The sequence below is a fragment of the Ruditapes philippinarum genome, unplaced genomic scaffold (assembly GCF_026571515.1).
Source record: "Ruditapes philippinarum isolate M1 unplaced genomic scaffold, ASM2657151v2 ctg2273_1_1_1_1, whole genome shotgun sequence".
NCBI lineage: Eukaryota > Metazoa > Mollusca > Bivalvia > Venerida > Veneridae > Ruditapes > Ruditapes philippinarum.
In genome coordinates this window covers 22,343-41,872 of record NW_026851591.1, presented here as the reverse complement: position 1 = coordinate 41,872, position 19,530 = coordinate 22,343, and the positions used below count along the sequence as shown (strand labels likewise).

Genomic DNA, 19,530 nt, shown 5'->3' with positions numbered 1-19,530 from the left:
CCACAATGGTTGTGTTGGTAGTTTTCTCTCTGGATCACAGAGTAACCCACAATGGTTGTGTTGGTAGTTTTCTCTCTGGATCATGAGTTGGCCACAATGGTTGTGTTGGTAATTTTCTCTGGATCACGGAGTTGCCCACAATGGTTGTGTTGGTAGTTTTCTCTGGATCACGGAGTTGCCCACAATGGTTGTGTTGGTAGTTTTCTCTCTGGATCACGGAGTTTCCCACAATGGTTGTGTTGGTAATTTTCTCTGGATCACGGAGTTGCCCACAATGGTTGTGTTGGTAGTTTTCTCTCTGGATCACAGAGTTGCCCACAATGGTTGTGTTGGTAGTTTCTCTCTTGATCACGGAGTTGCCCAGATATGGTTGTGTTGGTTATTTTCTCTCTGGATCATGGAGTTGCCCAGATATGGTTGTGTTGGTTGTTTTCTCTCTGGATCACGGAGTTGCCCAGATATGGTTGTGTTGGTAGTTGTCACTCTGGATCATGGAGTTGCCCAGATATGGTTGTGTTGGTAGTTTTCACTCTGGATCACGGAGTTGCCCAGATATGGTTGTGTTGGTTGTTTTCACTCTGGATCACGGAGTTGCCAAGATATGGTTATGTTAGTAGTTTTCACTCTGGATCACGACAGTTAGCTACATTGATATTTCCAGAGCATAGTTCAGCCACCACATCGCCCAGATAAACAACCCGAGGTTTGTTTTATACTGGTTGTTGTGCTTGTCATATTGTTTCTAGCAAATTTAAGTCACTCTCACACTACCATATCTGGATGATATCTGGATGAAACACAGAAATAGTGCTAATTGTTGTTTTATAATGTTTTAAACTATTTTTAAAAGGTACACTGTCACAACATTACTAGTAGTCTGTTATTTAATTTTGAAATATTTTAATGATTGTGCTGGCATGTAAGTATGTTATTTCAAAACACGGGTTAAGTTTAAATTTCTCTGCAATCAACATATTATTGAAAGAATTATGCCCCATTTATAGCAAATTTTCCGCAAAATTTTTTGAAAAAGATTTCGCAGGATAACTTTGGGAGAATTTCAGTAATTGTGTTTATATTTGGCATGCATGTATATCATGTCAAAACACGAGTCATGTTTGATTTTATGTACAATCAGGTTATTGTTGACAAAGTTATGTCCCTTTACATGCAAACAAATAAATTTAATTTTTTTCTATTGCTTGTAATATTTTTTTACTTTTGTATATTTTTTCTTTCATATTCGACGGAATAATCATTATTTATACTGTTTACAATAATAAATTTGTTATCTAGAAGGAATATTTTTGTCCGTGATACCTTTTTCTAAATTTGACATCTGGCTACTGTTGCACCGCCTCACCGGAGCTGTTTTTATTTGTTAAATAACGTATAGTGCCAAAGGTATTGCCATGAAATGTTTGAAACAATTATTGTTGACAAACTTTAATTAATTCTTTTAATTACACCATCCTAATGGGGAAACAATTAGTAGGGTTGCATTACATAAAGGAAGACATATGTTGTTAATTTTACATAAACCATTGGCACGCGAAAAAAGAGTTAAAAGCTTTCCGTGATATTATTCTTCATGTTTCATCAGATAATGTACAAATAATTTAACTGATGCAAAATTCACCTAGTCCATTACTGATAGATTCTAATCAAATGTTTTTATCATTTTTGTTGCGGGTTGGTTAACATGATCAAATAAAGCTTACAATTCTCACTAATTGCATCGTCAGAATTCAATAATTTCCCTTTGCACCCATTTGCAGTGTTAAGTACTTCCCGTGCCAAATAATTATAAAACATTTTGATAAGTCTAGAACGCATCATTCTTGTCTTGCTTACGATGAGTACATGTTAACATTTCGTTTTGAACAATATTAACTCATATTAAATCAAAGTTGGTTAGAAATGATTTATTATGCATTGCAGTGGGTAAATTTTGTATTTGCTCTGCTTTTGAAACGTTCCGTGTAATAATATACTAAATTATGTAAATATTAATGAATCGTGTTTAGATGCTGATAATGGTAAAATAAACAAGTTTTAATAATAGTGGGAACATTTTAGCATAACCATATAGATTTTCAACAGTTAATGAGTATTTTCACATGCAATATAGGACGACGAAGATGGCTTTGCGTTTTTCTCTTCTGATAAATATATTGCTGTGCGCTAAGCTGGTTAGAAGTTTATATAATAATGAGAGTCAATTCGACATACAAAACGAAATTGTTGAGGATTTTAAAAGACTATGCCCTTATACAAATACATGTTTGAGCAGAGCACGTGAAAACTTGACGGAGCAAAGTGGTGGTTTAGTCGCGTGTTGTCGCCAGTGTAGCTGTGACGTCAATTGCGGCACCGCGTGCTGTCCAGACAGACCAGAGAGGTTTTTAAATGACAGCGAAGTGAATGAACTGAAAAGTATTCCTGAACAATGTGTGCTTGCTCAGGTACGAGAATTTGACTCTACAAAACTAAACGGGAAGTCGTTTAAAATGATCGGCCAGTGCCCGGAAAATTACTCAAATGAAAATGTGAGAGAAAAATGCTCGCAACACTACCATGATTTTGATTTTGAGAAAGGTGACTTTAAAACTCTGATGCCAGTTTCAGTTGAAACAGTTAATGTGACCTTTAGAAATTATTTCTGCGCTGTTTGTCATAATGCTTTAAACACAAAGCTTCAATTCTGGAACACAAAGGCAATATGCAAAAATAAGAGGAAATTGGGCCTAACGACTTTATCCGAAATTCCATCGAAACTTTCAGAAGAACCGTTTTGTCAAGTTATATTTGAACCTTCGTTTTCAGTTTCGAGAATTGGCGTAGAAGTTTGTGAGATAGAGAGATGTAACACAACTGGGAGATGGAAACAATATGACCGTAGTCTAGAGATTGCATGTCTGTCATATACGTCACAGTATAATGGCTATAAGAACATACACTGCTTCTTTTGTAATGGACATACGATCCAAGAAGCAACCACTTCGTGTTCACCTGATCGTTCTATGGTGGAAGATGAAGATTCTTTCGTTGATCTGTTAGACTTTTACGGTTTGATCAGCTCTGCGTTACACCAACAAGAAACAACTTGTTCCGGGACTTCAGTATATGACTCAGTTCAGGTTTGTCGGTCGTCTTCTAATTAAGGAAAGGCACATTCAGGTCCCTTTCCCGTTTTTCAAAAACATTTTTTTGATGTCATGTTACAGTTTCCAAAAGGTTACAAAATTGACTAGACAGCTGAACCATTTATTGTTTCTTTTGCATTTTCGAATAAAGTAGTTTTTCGTGAAAAAGTATTTTGTATACAGGTCAAAAACACCTTTTATATAGCTCTATATGCCGACGCTTTACAACGCTAGAATGTCTTCTTTTTTGATATAATTTCAGGAAGAATGTAGGCAGCTGTTTTGTGCGACCGGCTTTATGCTGATTGGGAACAAATGTATCCTACAGTACTCGGACAAGGTCTATCTTGATCACAGCATTGTATTCAATCTCCGAATTAGCTTAATACCGTCGTATATTGCACGAAATGGAGATTTTGAACTTTTAATGCAAATCATGAAATCGTTTTATAATGATTTAAGATCAAACCTGGACTTTATCCAAACAGCAGACGATGCCAAATTATGTGCCATGAACGCTTATTTGAAATTGAACGATAGTCTTGAAGAAGTAATAATGTCTATGAAACTTCACAAGCTTGCTGATTTTGTACAGTTCATCTCACATATTTCTTTACAAGTTGATTTGAGCATCAAAGGAATAGCCAATATTTCTAAAGTCGTAGAAGAGCTGGCAATGCTGTATACATCAAACGACTTCCACGGACAATATCATATTCAATACCCAATAGATGATAAAGAACTGCCAACAAAACTCAACATCAGTTTAAGAGACGAATATATCAAGTATTTAGATGATATCAATATACAGCCTTTGCAATACATAATGCTTTTAAATGGTATGAGTGACGTTGATGATGGATTAGGTATTTTATGGTTTGAGGGTGAAGATCTCTCACCAATGCAAAGCTGCGAGTCCGCTGTTAGTGTTCAACATAATCCGTTTTGTCCAAGATTAGAACTTGACCACAGACAATTCGTAATAGATATCGTAAACAAACGGTTAACAAGTGTTCGATATAGCGAATATCTACCTGAGTCCCCACGTTATATCACATTTACCATGATGCTGACAACCGGAAACGGTGTCAGTGTGATTGTTTGTGCTGACGAGTACTTTAACCAGTTATACACGATGAAAGAAAAATATTCAGTTGATGACGAATTTGAAGTGTTGTCAGTTATTTGCCTCGGTTGTTCTGCGCTATCACTTGCGCTGACATTTGTTATTTATTGTATTCTCCCGAATTTAAGAACTCTTCCAGGATTGAATACAATGTCTCTCGTATTACACCTTTTCTTTGCACACACTTTAATGTTTGTTACTAGTACGTTTGACGTCACACTCTCGCGGCTGTGTTCTATTATTGCAGTCATTATACATTATAATCTTCTGGCAAGTTTCTTTTGGATGTTTATCTGCACCTTCCACATGTTAAAAGTTTTTATAAAGATAAATGAAAAAAATTCTTTTGCACATACTAAAAGCATATTTGTCAAGTATCTTGTATTCACAGAGACTACTTCAGTCATTTTCATCATATGCAACATCATTGTTGCCATTGTGGTATTTGATGATTCGGCAGACTTCGGCTATGGTGGTTCATTATGCTTTCTGAAATATGATTATCTAGATCTATTAGTTTATTTTTTTGTCGCCCCGCTATTTTGTGTTCTGCTTGCTAATATAGGAATGTTTTCTTACGTCATGTGGCGCGTGGTCCGTCTGCCTGATATGTCGGATTGCAGCAACAAAGAGCGGCATACTGTTCTTATTTTTGCGAAATTATCTTCTCTAACAGGCATCACTTGGATTTTAGGTTTCTTTCCGGAACCCATGATAATTAAATATGCCTTTATGATATTTAGCGGTGGACAAGGTGTTTTTATCATGTTGTCATTCGTTCTTAACAAGCGCGTTTTCAATATGCTGCGTTCACATTTCAAGAAAACAAAACAAGAGGTTAATATAAATGACGTCAAAACTCGTACAGTTTCTCTTACCGTTTCTAATGGTAACGGGAAGATAGTCCACACCGGATGAAATATTCATGATTAGATAAATGTAGATCTCCTTGCTATAACTCTATACATAGATATATATCAACTGTAACATTCTTGTTACAAAATTATCTTTTCATGACTTGGCTCTACACGGGTTTCTTACATAACATTTGTGTATCGATATTTAAACCCTCTTATTATCTTATTTATCAAATAGTAACTATTGTATTGCAAATTATGTTACAGCTTTATGTATTGTGTTAAATGTATGGTATATCAATGATTCAATATTACATTTTTGATAAATAGCATGATGCTTATGCTGTTAGGCTTGTCAGCCAGAACTTGTGAAAGATAAATATGTTTTTTCCTTCAAATGGTGATAATTAATTTTAGATTTGTTTAATTTTGAAACGCACTTAAGTGTATATATTCTACTGTTTTAAAGTCGATCATCATACATATATTAATACTATGATCAAGTATATAGATGTATCAATATTGGTAAATGACGTGTAAACAATGCATTTATCATCTTGACCTTGCACTGTCCGAATTGATGGACGTTTCTGATAGATTACATATGAACAGCTTTATCTACAGGTTGTGGGTCCGGTACACTAGTCTACGACGACAAATGGAAGAAACACGTTGTCTTTACTGTCGAACATAGTCCGCTGACATTGTACAGTTCGAATCATCTGTGCGCCTCAAATAATTCCGGGTGACAACCATATTAAATAATAAATAAAAAGAAAATTAAGACAAACTTTGTTGTTTCTTGAATGTTTTATCTGCCAGTTCCAGTATCAAACTGCACTGAAGATGATGCTATGTTTGAGATTCAATTACAAGGAAGTTGCCTAAAAATATAGTTCGTATCCATATGCAAATTTTGAAATTTTTCAAAAATTTAATCGTTACACTTAAGTTGCAACAATTAATTGCATTGAGATGGAATGCCTGGGATGGTAAAGAAAAGCTACAGACCTTTCTAAAGAATCATCAAAGTTTAATTAAATATCAACTTATACATGTTATAAGGATTCTGAAAGACGACGGTGCACTGGACTCGTGATATCTTTTGTCTACCTATACGTGAATATATTGTCATTAGTTTAGCATATTAATGTCTTTATTATAAAAAAGCTGCTTGCCTCCAGATTTTTGAAAATGTATCATTACCCTTCCAACCTCTCATGTATGCCTTAACACAGTAGTTGAATCTCTTACTCATGATCTTTTAAATGCCAACAAATTGTGTGATTTGAATCGCATGTCTATCAATGCTAACAAAACTAAGGTCATGTATATTTCCTCAAAACACAAGCAAAATTATATTTATGAAAGTAGTCCTTATATTTCATAGACAAAGATTATGATTGCTGAACTTGTTTCTGAACTCCGCTGGATGACCTTTTCAAAAAGGGGTGTATTTCAAAAAGCTATTATGATGTTTAAAATAATAAATAACCAGGCTCCTTCCTATTTATTGAATAATTTCATTTTATCGTCAGATGTTCATACTCGCATTTTGCGTTCATCATCTGATTTTCAACTTTATACTTCTAGACTAAATACTGAACAATTTCGTAAGTCTTTTGTTTATTCTGGATCTTGTATTTGGAACGACCTTCCTGATTATATTAAGTCTGCTACATCTGTGAACCATTTTAAAACCTTATACTTGAAATATTATCACACACTGATGTATACAAATTGATAATCCCCTGTATGTATTTACATTTATGTATTTTAATAGTTTGAATATGTTTTTATATTGTTCCCTGTTGAGGGCCTAATGGAAGATTGATACGTTTGTTCTAATGAGTTCTCTTGTTAAATAAAGTCTTTATTATCATTATTATTATTATTATTATTATTATTATTATTATTATTAATTTACATGTTGAAAACGGTGCTAACAATCCGCGAAAATTTCCGAAAAAGAAATCAAAATATGCAAAAATTGTCCTTACTGCGTAAGTGACGCAGTAAACTTATGATGAATAATACTGCAAAATCATTCATTAGTCGAAAATAACATGTTAATTATTACTTAAATCATAAATCTTTTACATTCCTTAAAATCTTAGTACATATTTCTCAAGTTTGATTTTCTTGAATTATTTTTTCTCATCTGGAGGTATGCTGCTTTAATTTTTTGATTTCCTTAGAACACATCACTTTGAAATATTTGTGAAAGAAAATAGAGTTGTTCTAAATTGCTTATTAAATACTGTTCTGTTTCATTAAATAAAAGATTTTCACTTCGTACGCAATTGAACCTAATAAAGACATGTTTGTGTAATTTTAGTAAAATGACGCATAGAAGCAAAAAAGAATTAGAGCTTTACAAGACAGGTGTTGGGAATTTAATTGGCCGTATGTGACCTGAATTAATATAATATCAATACTTGAACAATCTTTATCGATTACAAGATGACGTCAGTTACCCCGGTACCATGAGACATGTGAAAGCATTTATCTGATAATCAATATATCATATTGAAAAGACTTTTTATATCAATTCACCACGCTGCGGTTATAATGCCATGGCTCCGGCGTTCTTGGCTTCCGATAGACAACAATAAGTCTTTGAAAATGTCTCCTGAAATAATCCGCTTCAGTTATATTCTTTATCAAAACATGGACACAAAATTTTAAGCTAGAAAAACACGAAAAAGGGCCATATGATCAACTTTTCATATATTAGAACGATAATAATATTAAAGTCAGAGTTTGGAAACTTTATTTCTTTATTCTGTCCTCGTCAATTCCAAATGTTTTAGTGGGAAAACTCGTCGTACCTGACAGTCATCGTCAAGGGCGGTAAAAGACTATGATTCTTATATCATTCTTTATTACATTATAAATAGCGTTCTTATCATATAGAAGGAGAACTAATCTCATATCAAACATGTAAAAAAAAAGAAAAAAGCTACTAAGCTAGTGATTATTGAAACGTACAGAAGAAAAAGAACCTTGCATTAATAAAAAACAAAAACAAATATAATATGATTCCGCATACATTGTTTTTATAATTGCACTAATATAATGCTTGATATTGACATTTTATTTTACATCATATAATTTTAAACCATAAATTATGGACCTCGTCAATATTATTATAACTTTTATCCCGACTAATCCGCAGTGGGACCCCTACCTTCATTCAATTATTTATATTTATAGACCAGCCTCTCTTATCAATGTAAAAGCATTATTTAAACAAATAAATTCTAGTCCACTAATCGATTGTCCGCTATTGAATTGTATTAGCTTTAGATAGACGTATGAAAATTTCAATACATACCCGGCGGATCGTTAGTTCGCCCAGCATTGTGCTTGTATCGATCTCTTGATGAACAATCAATGTTCTGCTGCTTTTGGTTTTAACTTTAACAATAAATTTTTAATGGGTGTTCATTCGAATAGAAAACTTATTGATTTCTGCAAAACATTTCTGTGAAATATGGTTCACTTGACATATTGATGTTAAATATTTATTGATAGCGGACCGCGTTGTGCGACAACTAAATGTGAACATTATAAGAAACGGATTTTAATTAATTTTCTTTATTTTGTAATGTGATTATACGACAAAAATTGGTATATATGTGAACAGGTATTCTTAGATTGGACTAGGCCAAGTGTTAACAGGTAAATCCCTTACTGTTTACTCGGAATTTGTATAATATAAATATATAGAAATGTATTCCAATTCAAACCAGTAATATATCGCAATCACATTATTTATTATTCTAGTTCTTTTTTTATAGGATGATGTTTTATACCCATTATAATAGTTTGTTTACATGAGAGAGCGCAGAAATTAATAAATTCTAGGATGGTCGGTATAAAATCATCCAAGAATGATAAATTATTCATTTAACCAATAGAACAGAAATACATGAATGATCGCTAGACAAATTCTTGGTAAATTATTTTGCTTTCCTTACATAGCGCTAATTATTTTTCTACAATTTCAAATAAAGAAAAACGATATATTCTGCAGAAATGCTAGTGAATTTGATTTTTGATCTGATCTTTGATATATTGCAAATTCAAAATACTAATATTTTGCAGCGAACTACACGCAGTCGTACAGGTCTATACAAAGCATAATTGCTGCGTGCGCACATAGAATTTGATTAGAATGAATGCTAATTCATGTTATATAGTTGAATTCCTAAGCATAAATAATTATTAAGCAAATCACCATTGAACATTTGACATAAATTTGTTAAAATGTTAGTCAAATCCTCTCTCTACTCCTTGTAATGCACCATGCAGCTATTCTCAACATATCCAGGAAGTTTTCTCATATATAAACATATAATAAACCAAAATATCAAACCGTTTGATAACAATAGCTGATATGATTTACTCCTGACTAACAAAAGAATATTATAATGTACTATATACTCTAGCGGTAATAATTTACTCCCTAGTAATTTTACACATTTCAGAACAAGCGAAGTACCCTCCATCAATTGTTTACCTTTTTGAATTTCCGTGATAAGAGACTGTTAGTTGGCCCATGATGAATTATAATGTTTAACTTTACTTTTTACTTCACCTCGTCGATGGATTGTGTGTTTTTATTTATTTAAGATACTTTCAACTAGTTCATACCTCTAAAACGGGGACGTCAACACAAATAAATATGGGTGCAGATGCAGACGATGAGAAAAATAAGGATGGATGCTGTAAAATGTTCTGGAAGTTTATGTTCTCACATATCGGACTCTGTGCTATGGTGGTGTTATACTGCGTGGCGGGAGGTTTCATCTTTGAGCATCTAGAGAAGGCGAATGAAGAGGAAGTTTGTTTTGAATCGCGGAATGAATATATTCCCATGCAAGATAAAACTCTGGAGAACCTTAAAAAAGTTATTCTAGAGAACAATCTCAATACAGATGCTATGATGATACAAATGACATCGATACTACAGGTACGTTATTTTAAATGACCTCTGTATTACAGGTACGTTATTATAAATGACCTCAGTATTACAGGTACGGAGATATATTACAGGCTCGGTGTTACAAATGACCTCAGTATTACAGGTACGTTATTACAAATGACCTCAGTATTACAGGTACGTTATTACAAATGACCTCAGTATTACAGGTACGTTATTACAAATGACCTCAGTATAACAGGTACGTTATTACAAATGACCTCAGTAATACAGGTACGGAGATATATTACAGGCTCGGTGTTACAAATGACCTCAGGCTCGGTGTTATAAATGCTCTCAATATTTCCGGAAAGTTCATACAAATGACGAACATATCACAGGTACGCTGCCATAAATGACCTAAATTAACAGATACGTTGATATACATGACCTAAATATAACAGATACGTTGATATACATGATCTCAGTATCACAGATACGTTGCTAAACATATATAAATGACCAATATATCACAATACGTTGTTAATAATGACCTAGATATAACAGATACGTTGATATAAATGACTTCAGTATTACTCGTACAATCATGCAAATGACCTGTATAAAATTGGTATACATGTATTATGTTAATATGTTGTAGGCTGGAGGTAATCTTATATATTGCTTTGTGTTTAATAACTGTTGTTGCCGTTATGTTGTTTGTTTGTTTGTTGTTGTTTTTCGTATTAAAAAAAATGTCAGTAGATTTCAATTCAATTCAATATTTTATTAGGCATATAAACATTATATACAGTTTTTTTTGCCTAAATGAATATATTAGGCGGCAACAAATATCATGAGAAGAGTATGTTATATACAAAGAATGATGATAAATGTCAATTATAATATATATGTATATGGAAACACTCATATTTATACATTTCAATTCGATAGCACATAAATTTATTTGCAAGTGACTACTACATTGTCCGATAAAATATTCCGATTACTGGGTCGTATAATTATAAACATGTATAATACAAGATCGGTACATGTTATCAGGCCACACAAACAAAATTATGTGCTTTACATGCAAAAAAAAGTAATACAGTATTACATTCGAACTAATATAAATCTAATCAGTAAACGCAGTGCGTTTTGTATTTGCTAAATATATAAATTTTGCTAACTTATTTAAAACATTCGACTGTTGTGTAGTTAACAAAGTTTTAAATTTCTGAGACGTTGGCCAATGGCAATAATATTTAGGGAGACATGCATTTCTTATATTTCGATAATGCGGGCACACAAGAACAAAATGATATTCATTTTCAATAGCATTCATTTTACAATATATACATTTTCTATCTTCTCTTACAACATTTCTGAAACGACCTTCTTCAATTGCAAGTCTATGGGATGAACATCTTAATCTAGTCAATGCAATACGATAAACCTCAGTTTTGACACACGTCAAATATTTTTCAAATCCAATGCAATCTTTTATAATTTTATAGGTACTCAGTTTTGGCATTGTATCAATCATTGAGTATAAATCTTGATAATATTGACTATACAATCTTTCGATCACAGCATTTAATTGATATTGAGAAATGCTAATACAATTCCATAAATATGCAAAACCTAAGTTTTCTAGTAATGATTTAACAAATAATGCCCAAGAATCCTTAACATTGTTATGCTAACTATCTATAAAACTTTTGTGCACCATTGTATTTGGAGAATTCACAATTTTACACCAATATTTAAGAATACGTTCTTTCCTAATTATATCTAATGGTACTTTACCAAGTTCAGCATATACAGTAATGTTAGTGGTTTGCTGTCTAACATGCAATATCTGTTTAAGAAATCTTATGTACACTTTTTCACTTTTTTTATGGAATCCCCATATTTCACATCCATAGTTTAAAATTGGCAGAACATCAGTCATTTCTGTCTTACGTTATAAAGAATATGAAGTAGTGTTTATTTTCTCAAATGAAACATTTATAAAATTGTCAAAGTATTTTAACAATCAGATAAGAAATATACATTTTTTATATGCATATATAGTGATTTTTGAGACATTAATATTATTATTGTTAGTGGCCTCGTGGGTTTGAATAGGAATTGATTAAAACAAAAAGATCAGTGAAAATTGTGCCAGATGTATTTCATCAATATTTTTCTATTGTTCTTATCAGTTTATCTTAGGGGAAGAAATGATGATACGACATTGTTTAAGTTCGATTGTGCCGGAAGCTCTGAGCTTTTTGAAACACTTTCGAATCCGCTCCTGGAACCAACCAGTACTAAGCAATGAATGTAAATTTTCTTTCTCGTGGAAACAAAGGCTTGCCCCTGACGGGATTTGAAACCGAGCGGCCAGATTATTAGTCAGACGCGTTAACCATTCGACCATGCCGCTGCTAACAATAACTAGATTATCGTAACTAAGTATAACTCATCATAAAAGAAGATTATACAGTCACGTGGGAATTAAAAAACATTTCTCAAAATTGTTTGGATGAATGTAGCAGTGCCCAAAAACTTTTTTGTTGACCATATTCTTGTTTCTTTATTTATTTTGGCTCTTAGTTAGAATAAAGTGACTTAGTATTTTGTAAAGAAATCAATAAGCCACTTTGTTTACGTTTCGCTACTTATATGATAATCTATTTTATATTATATGACAATCTATTTTATATTATATGACAACCTATTTTATATTATATGATAATCTATTTTACATTTAGCAACACTTTCTTACAATGATAAGCATCTGCCATGCTCTTAATCAATTTCATAAACAGTTTAAAATATATATTTGCCCTTTCATTTAAGAAGAAAAAAATGCATTGTAAGAATGAATTTTAGTGTTTTTTGTTTTTGTTTTGTTTTTTGTTTGTTTGTTTGTAAATTTGCACTGGAGATCAGTTTTTCTTTCTTGATATTGCAGACATTTCGGAACAACTCTTTGGCCATTGGATATGACGGACGTAATTGTGACTGCTATGGCGCGCCGAATTGTCCGGTGTATGAATGGTCCTGGCCTGGGGCTTTAATGTTCTCAGTCACAGTAATAACTACAATAGGTAAAATATTTATTGATTTATATTTACACAATAGCAAACAACATACATATCACAGTATATAACTTAGATGAACATGTATTTTTTTCATTATTTACACATACCTACTTGTGTTTTAAATATCAATGGCTCAAACACGTTGTACATGACAAGAGCTATCTGGTAGACAGCGTACTTGCCGACTATTTAGTATTGTCAGCACTTGCTACTGAAAGAAGGAACATGAAATTCAGAAAGCGGAAAAATTGTTCGAAAATTAATCATAGAGCTATCTTTAGCAACCTTGATGAATTGTTAAAGTTTAACTTGTGCAGGAAGTATAATTCTGTAGAAAATCAATGGCAGAGTTATTGGTCTTAGACAGTCTCAGCTTGCGGCGTGCACATATAGCCAAAATTACATAGCCAATATGAAATCATCTAATTCATTACATCTAATACATGTTGACTTATGAAGTTAAGTTATTAGAGGCCAAGTATAAGTAAATGCTACAGCAATTTTATCTAAAATGCTAGCAACATTTTGTTTTTATACTACTATTTATGGTTTGAGTTAGGCTATATTAATTTTGCAAATGTGAAAAAATACAACAAAAACACCAAACAATTTTCATATTTCATAAGACCAAGTCTAATTTCAACTCTTCCAATACACATTCAATATCGTGAATTACCATTTGTGACTGAAAAATGACCAGTCTTATATTTAATCTGGTCATAAATGGTCTGAAAATAAAGATTTATATAGATCCGGTTTTTTTGAAAGTTCAGAAATATCAGTTTTGAACATTTAGTTTATTTTATTTCAGGATATGGTCACATTGCACCTAAAACATTCTGGGGTCGACTGGTATGCATTGCGTATTCTGTGCTTGGAATTCCCCTTATGCTTTTATGTCTCGCGAATATAGGTGATATTCTAGCAGATATATTTAGGTTTATTTATGCCAAGATATGCTGCTGCGGTTGTTGCAAAAGGAAATCAAAGAACAAGGTACACAAAATATACAAACATTTTACATTATATTTATTCAGTCCTATATTTTCAAAACATTGACTATACATGTGTTATAATTATTATTAGGCCATGAGAAAAAGACATGTTTGTAAAGTGGCACAAAGCAGACTGTTTAAATTATTAATTCGTTTTACCAGTAGAAAAATATCTAAGGTCTATTTAAAAAGTCAGGGACAGACGCACTACAAAGTTTATTATACTGGTCGATAAAGTACAAGAAAAAAGGTACCATATTTTGTCAGACTTATGGCCTTTGTGTCCAGCTCAAGTATAATGTCGTTCAAATTTTATAATTCAAATATGTTTATATTGATTGATTTTCTGAAATATTGACAGCCAAATGTTAGGTCTTTAAGACATTTCTTTGTGAAAATATATGCAAAAAAAACTTATTTTTTAAAAGAAAAGTTGTCAGAGTATTAAGTGAATCCAAATAGCTCAAGCTAATATGTTAATTTGAATGCTGGAAAAACAAGAACAATGTTTGATCATTGTACCTTTATTGTTATCTTAAATTAAGGTTGTTCAGATTAAACCCAACTCACAAGAACCGGACTCTGCATGGAACGACCGCGCAAAGATTATTCCAAACGCACAAGCGCCTATCAACACAGAATTCCACAAAGTACCATCTAAATCACAGGTGTGTTGATCGATAAAATAATGTAACATCAAATGAGAAATTTGAACCTTAATGCAAACGATCGGTTCATCTTGTCGGACTATTGATGCATTGCACTATTGTTGTAATAAATATGTTATTGATTATCTCTTTATTTTAATTGGTTTTAATGCAAGATCACAAAAAGATAACTTCTTTCTGTTTATTATTAATTATATCATTATTAACAAAGGCTTATTACTGTGGTAAAATCACTTACTCTCTGCCAACACTTTTTAACATATAAGAATAAATGATCCCGAAGGACAAGAAAATGTTACAACATTAACATGAAGTTGTTGTAACCTTTTATACCCGCACTTTTCACCTGCTGTTGTTCAATAAGGAGAGGTCCCGCAAGTATATTGATCAAGCACTTGTATTTCCTCTAGAAGATTTTACTCGGCCACATTTCTTTATACATTCCCTAAAAAACAGCCGTAAAACCGACATTCTAATTTTTGGTTATTGCATTGATATTATCTGATTCTTGACACAGATTCTGTATGTCCTCTATATTTACACATCAGTTTATATGAATATAATATGAATATATTTATATAATTCTCATAAATTCAAGGATGACTCGACAAAACCCAAAATCATGCCTTTGGATATCAAGACATTGAACAAAGCGGAACTTGCAAATAGGAATCAGGCGATTAGGAACCAGCCTATGATACTTGATGATGATAGTGATGATGAAGATGATGATATTGATGAGAAGAAAGTCACTGTACCTCTTACAGTGACAATGGTTGTCATTGCAGGTAAATTGCTCACGGAGGAAGTTCTAAATCGGATTCATGTTAACAATATTTTCATTTTTTTTTAAATCATCGCGATTTGTAAACACTACAGTAAAATGTATCATTTGTTTAGTTGACTAATGTATTTCTGGTCCACGTAAGTACTTTCCAAGCTATTATAAGGACAACTGAGGTAACCAGCAAAACCATTTAGTTCACGTAACGTTACATTATCTACTTTTCCTGTCAAATCTGGAACACTTGTTTCTTTCGTGTTGATAAGCATTGCATTTCCTCAATTATGTTGGGTGATGTTACATTTAAGAAAAACTTTATGACTAAAAACTAAATGACTAAACTGTTATAATTTTCATTTATGATATTGTTTTATTCTAAAAATATACTAAGGTAATACATGCAACACAACAGTTCATAATTTAATAATTTTCTGTACAATATTTCCTGCGATATGAAACTCATTTATTCAAATAAACTGACAGGCTACATATTTGGAGGAGCTGTGTTGTTTGGTCTATGGGAAGGATGGGACAACTTACAATCGGCATATTTCTGTTTTGTCACATTAAGCACGATAGGGTTCGGAGATGTTGTGCCGGGTACCGACTTTGATAATCCGCAGGCGTCCGCCCAGCTCATTCTCGGAGCTATATATGTTCTCTTTGGTATGTATCTATACATTTTTTAAGTATTTGTAATGATTAATACTTATTATGATGTAAGCATTTGCTCAAGCTGTTCTTTTGATATGTGTTAATTTGCTCTTGTGTAACATTCTTGCGTAATGTTACATTTTCTCGAATGATCATAAACATAACATTTCTTAATTTAAAATATTTAGAATTACCACAAATCTTGCATTACAAAATGTTACATTTTATGAATGATCTCATATATAACAATGTTTAATGCTACATGTTTGGAATGATCACATACAAAATTGTGGAATGGAACATTTTAAAATGGTTCACATATAAAACATTGCCGAATGTATTATTTTTAGAATGATCACTAATGAACAACATACATACCAACGTTCTAGTCCGTTTTTGATATCATCAAATTGACTTGTCATATAGGTCAATAAGGAAAATGTTGTCCTGTTTCGTCTCGAACGAGTTTGGTATTAAAACCTGGTGGGGCTTTATGGACATTATTCTTTGTAAAATAAATGCACTGCAGCAAATATTGATGCATCACACGGTTTTAACTTACAAGCCGTAGGTTTAAAACGTGTTTACATTTTTGTGTGAAGAATATACTCTTACTTGTGATGTCTTTTTATACAGGGATGGCGATATTATCAATGTGTTTCGCCCTCATGCAAGACGAAATCATTGCAAAATGTACATGGGTTGGTCAAAAACTTGGAATAATGGACAAATCAGAGAATGATCTGTAAAAAGTTATATATTTCTACCATTTCATTTCAAATTCTGCTGAACCGCTGATGTCAAATGTTGTTTATTTGTTTGTTTGTTATTTGCATATTTAAGTAGAATTGTTTGTTTCCATGGAATCGATTTGTTCAGTGTTTATATGCTCTTTAATGTTTCCCTTTGTGTATGTTGAACAATGTTCCTTCATCATTGTGTTAGCAATTACCCAGTGCTACTTATTTGCATTTTAATAAAAATTCATTATTATTCATGGGCAGATATTGTAACATCTAAAAGACGGAAACTAATTAAGTCTCAAAGCTTTGGTGAAATTTTATATATATTTAAGGAAACATTCGGCATTGTTTATGTTATTGTACCATCTATAATCCTAATGTGAACTATATTTCGAGTGAGAGTAAATAACAAATTTAATAGCACAATATATGGCTTACTTTTCACATTTACAAACCTTTCAATTTGTTCACGATACCATATCAGCAAATATCCTGATAAATGTTACGTATAACTGGAAACTTTATGATTCATTTTCAAATTTGTAAATTTTTGTAGCGTCTCTAGACAGAACATTTTATATACATCATTAATTTACGCTTTCGTGAGGCAATCTTTTTTCTAAAGAAAGTCCAGCTCAAACTGTTTTCGGCTTAAACGATTTGAGGACGGGGAGAAGAGGAGTTGTCTGTTGGATCACGTGATTGAGCTATTTTCTCGCTGCTGTTTCAATAAAATCGATCTTGAAGTACATGTTAGTTATGAAAGTTGAATTACCTTGATATTTTGTTTTAAAGATAGATTGGTGTTGTTAAGGGTATAATCAATTGATAACAGCAATAGAAGTTTGATACGGAATGTAAGCAATACTGATTCTTGACAGTGTTTTTAATTTTTTATTCTTTTTATTTTACGACGTTTGTAATTGATTGATACTTGCTAAAGATTGGCTGAAATATGCCTTTCTTTTCAATTTAAGTTTTGAACTTGATGAATTACAGACTAATGATACTTTTTTATCATTATTGTACATAAATATTTCATTACTAGCACAAATTCATCTACAAATAGTCCCGAGAACCATGTATTTACATCCCCTTAGATTGTCTTTTTCGCATGCAGTTCTGAATTTTTCTATGAAATTCTAACCTGTCATATAAATTTGTCACATGTATTTACAATAAATTTATCATGTTACGTTTGAGCTGTTACATTTTTAGTGGCATTTATAGTGACATTCTGTATCATTATCTTCCTGATTGCTATGGAAACATTTCGGCTAAAACGAATTATTATTTTTATTAGTTCATTTTCAGTTTGTTTCTTATGTGATCACTTGTGTAAAACATAAACAATTTATTGTCTTAAATAAAAATTTCCTTTAGATATTGACAAGGTTTGCTTGCATTAAATATTACTCATCAAGTTTAGAAGTTAAAAAGTTTTGCATACAGTGTCAACGTTTATTTTGCATTATAGAATCCAATTGTAGACACATCAGTTGTTTGTTACATATTCTTAATTTAGTAACTACATTTTAAGTCTAATAAAAACGAGCATTGAATTCCATTCCACTCGAAATATGTCAGTACAGTGATACTGTAAAAAAGGTACACGTATGTAAAAGAATGTAAAAATATGATATATTGAGAATTAGTGAAGATAAAACAATGCGACTAATAAAAATAAGATTATATTAATAAAACGCTTAAAATGATTTGAACATGGACATAGCATACTGTAATTTGCAGAAGAGATAATTTTTAAATATTTTAACATTTTCAGCATATTTTTTTCATCATGGAAACAGGTTTTTTTTGTTAGTGATATATCAATATATACATGTATTTTACCTGAATAAACGAATTATTTTCATACCTATGAAGAGATACTTTTTCGGTGTTTTTTTAAACAGAAACCGTCCAATGAATGTATATATTTTTTCTTAATACTTAACTATGTTATGTTGTTATTTCATTTTTCATGTCAATCTGTGATACATATTTTTCTTAATAAAGTTTTAGATCTACTTTTATATTATTATATGTTCTACCTCTGATTACCAAATAATCTTTAATAAAAACAGTGGCACTTTAATTATCAAACACAGAATCGGGCATTTAGAAACATTGTTTACAAAAGAAGGATATTATACCATGTTTGATTTAGGTCAATGTTAGTGTAAACATGACTTTAGAATTAACGACAAAATGAAGAGAACTCAAAATCGATATACTTTAAGTTCAGTGTTTATTTTCTCAATGAATCGTTAAAATTGATATTATGAAGAAAGGAATTTCTATATAATTATTTTTGTTGTTCAAAGAGAAAGTAACGTCAATGTCGATTTTTTACGTATGATTTCAAATTTGTGCATTTCTATGACTAAATTACGCCTGTCTTCCAATATTTAACGCGAATATTGTCATTTTAAGAACGCACTGCACACTACATGAGAAAATCAAGACGTTAAATTAATTAAATTTCGCTAGTATATAGAATATAGATGTACATTGTCAAAAAGTTCAAATAATAGGGTG

At 31.8% G+C, this 19,530-nt stretch overlaps 2 protein-coding genes across 2 annotated transcripts; both read left to right on the top strand.

Annotated features, from left to right (window-relative positions):
* Positions 1-1,832: 1,832 nt before the first annotated feature.
* Positions 1,833-5,906, top strand: LOC132754620 (uncharacterized). Its single transcript, XM_060745311.1, has 2 exons — positions 1,833-3,140; positions 3,409-5,906. Exons 1-2 carry the CDS (start codon positions 2,121-2,123, stop codon positions 5,188-5,190), a joined length of 2,802 nt encoding a protein of 933 aa, XP_060601294.1. The 5' UTR covers positions 1,833-2,120; the 3' UTR covers positions 5,191-5,906.
* A 2,605-nt stretch (positions 5,907-8,511) lies between these two features.
* On the top strand, positions 8,512-19,019 carry LOC132754794 (TWiK family of potassium channels protein 7-like). Its single transcript, XM_060745540.1, has 8 exons — positions 8,512-8,813; positions 9,768-10,107; positions 13,019-13,154; positions 13,960-14,144; positions 14,689-14,811; positions 15,410-15,599; positions 16,079-16,261; positions 16,886-19,019. Exons 2-8 carry the CDS (start codon positions 9,820-9,822, stop codon positions 16,996-16,998), a joined length of 1,218 nt encoding a protein of 405 aa, XP_060601523.1. The 5' UTR covers positions 8,512-8,813; positions 9,768-9,819; the 3' UTR covers positions 16,999-19,019.
* The last annotated feature ends 511 nt before the right edge of the window (positions 19,020-19,530 follow it).

What these genes read in the sequence shown, in the direction of transcription:
- LOC132754794 (XM_060745540.1), top strand. Translation starts at nt 9,820, where the DNA reads ATGGGTGCAGATGCAGACGATGAGAAAAATAAGGATGGATGCTGTAAA. An exon ending in AAGTACCATCTAAATCACAG is followed by an intron (nt 14,812 to 15,409) that starts GTGTGTTGATCG and finishes CATAAATTCAAG; the next exon opens with GATGACTCGACAAAACCCAA. An exon ending in GACAATGGTTGTCATTGCAG is followed by an intron (nt 15,600 to 16,078) that starts GTAAATTGCTCA and finishes ATAAACTGACAG; the next exon opens with GCTACATATTTGGAGGAGCT.
- LOC132754620 (XM_060745311.1), top strand. Translation starts at nt 2,121, where the DNA reads ATGCAATATAGGACGACGAAGATGGCTTTGCGTTTTTCTCTTCTGATA. An exon ending in CAGTATATGACTCAGTTCAG is followed by an intron (nt 3,141 to 3,408) that starts GTTTGTCGGTCG and finishes ATATAATTTCAG; the next exon opens with GAAGAATGTAGGCAGCTGTT.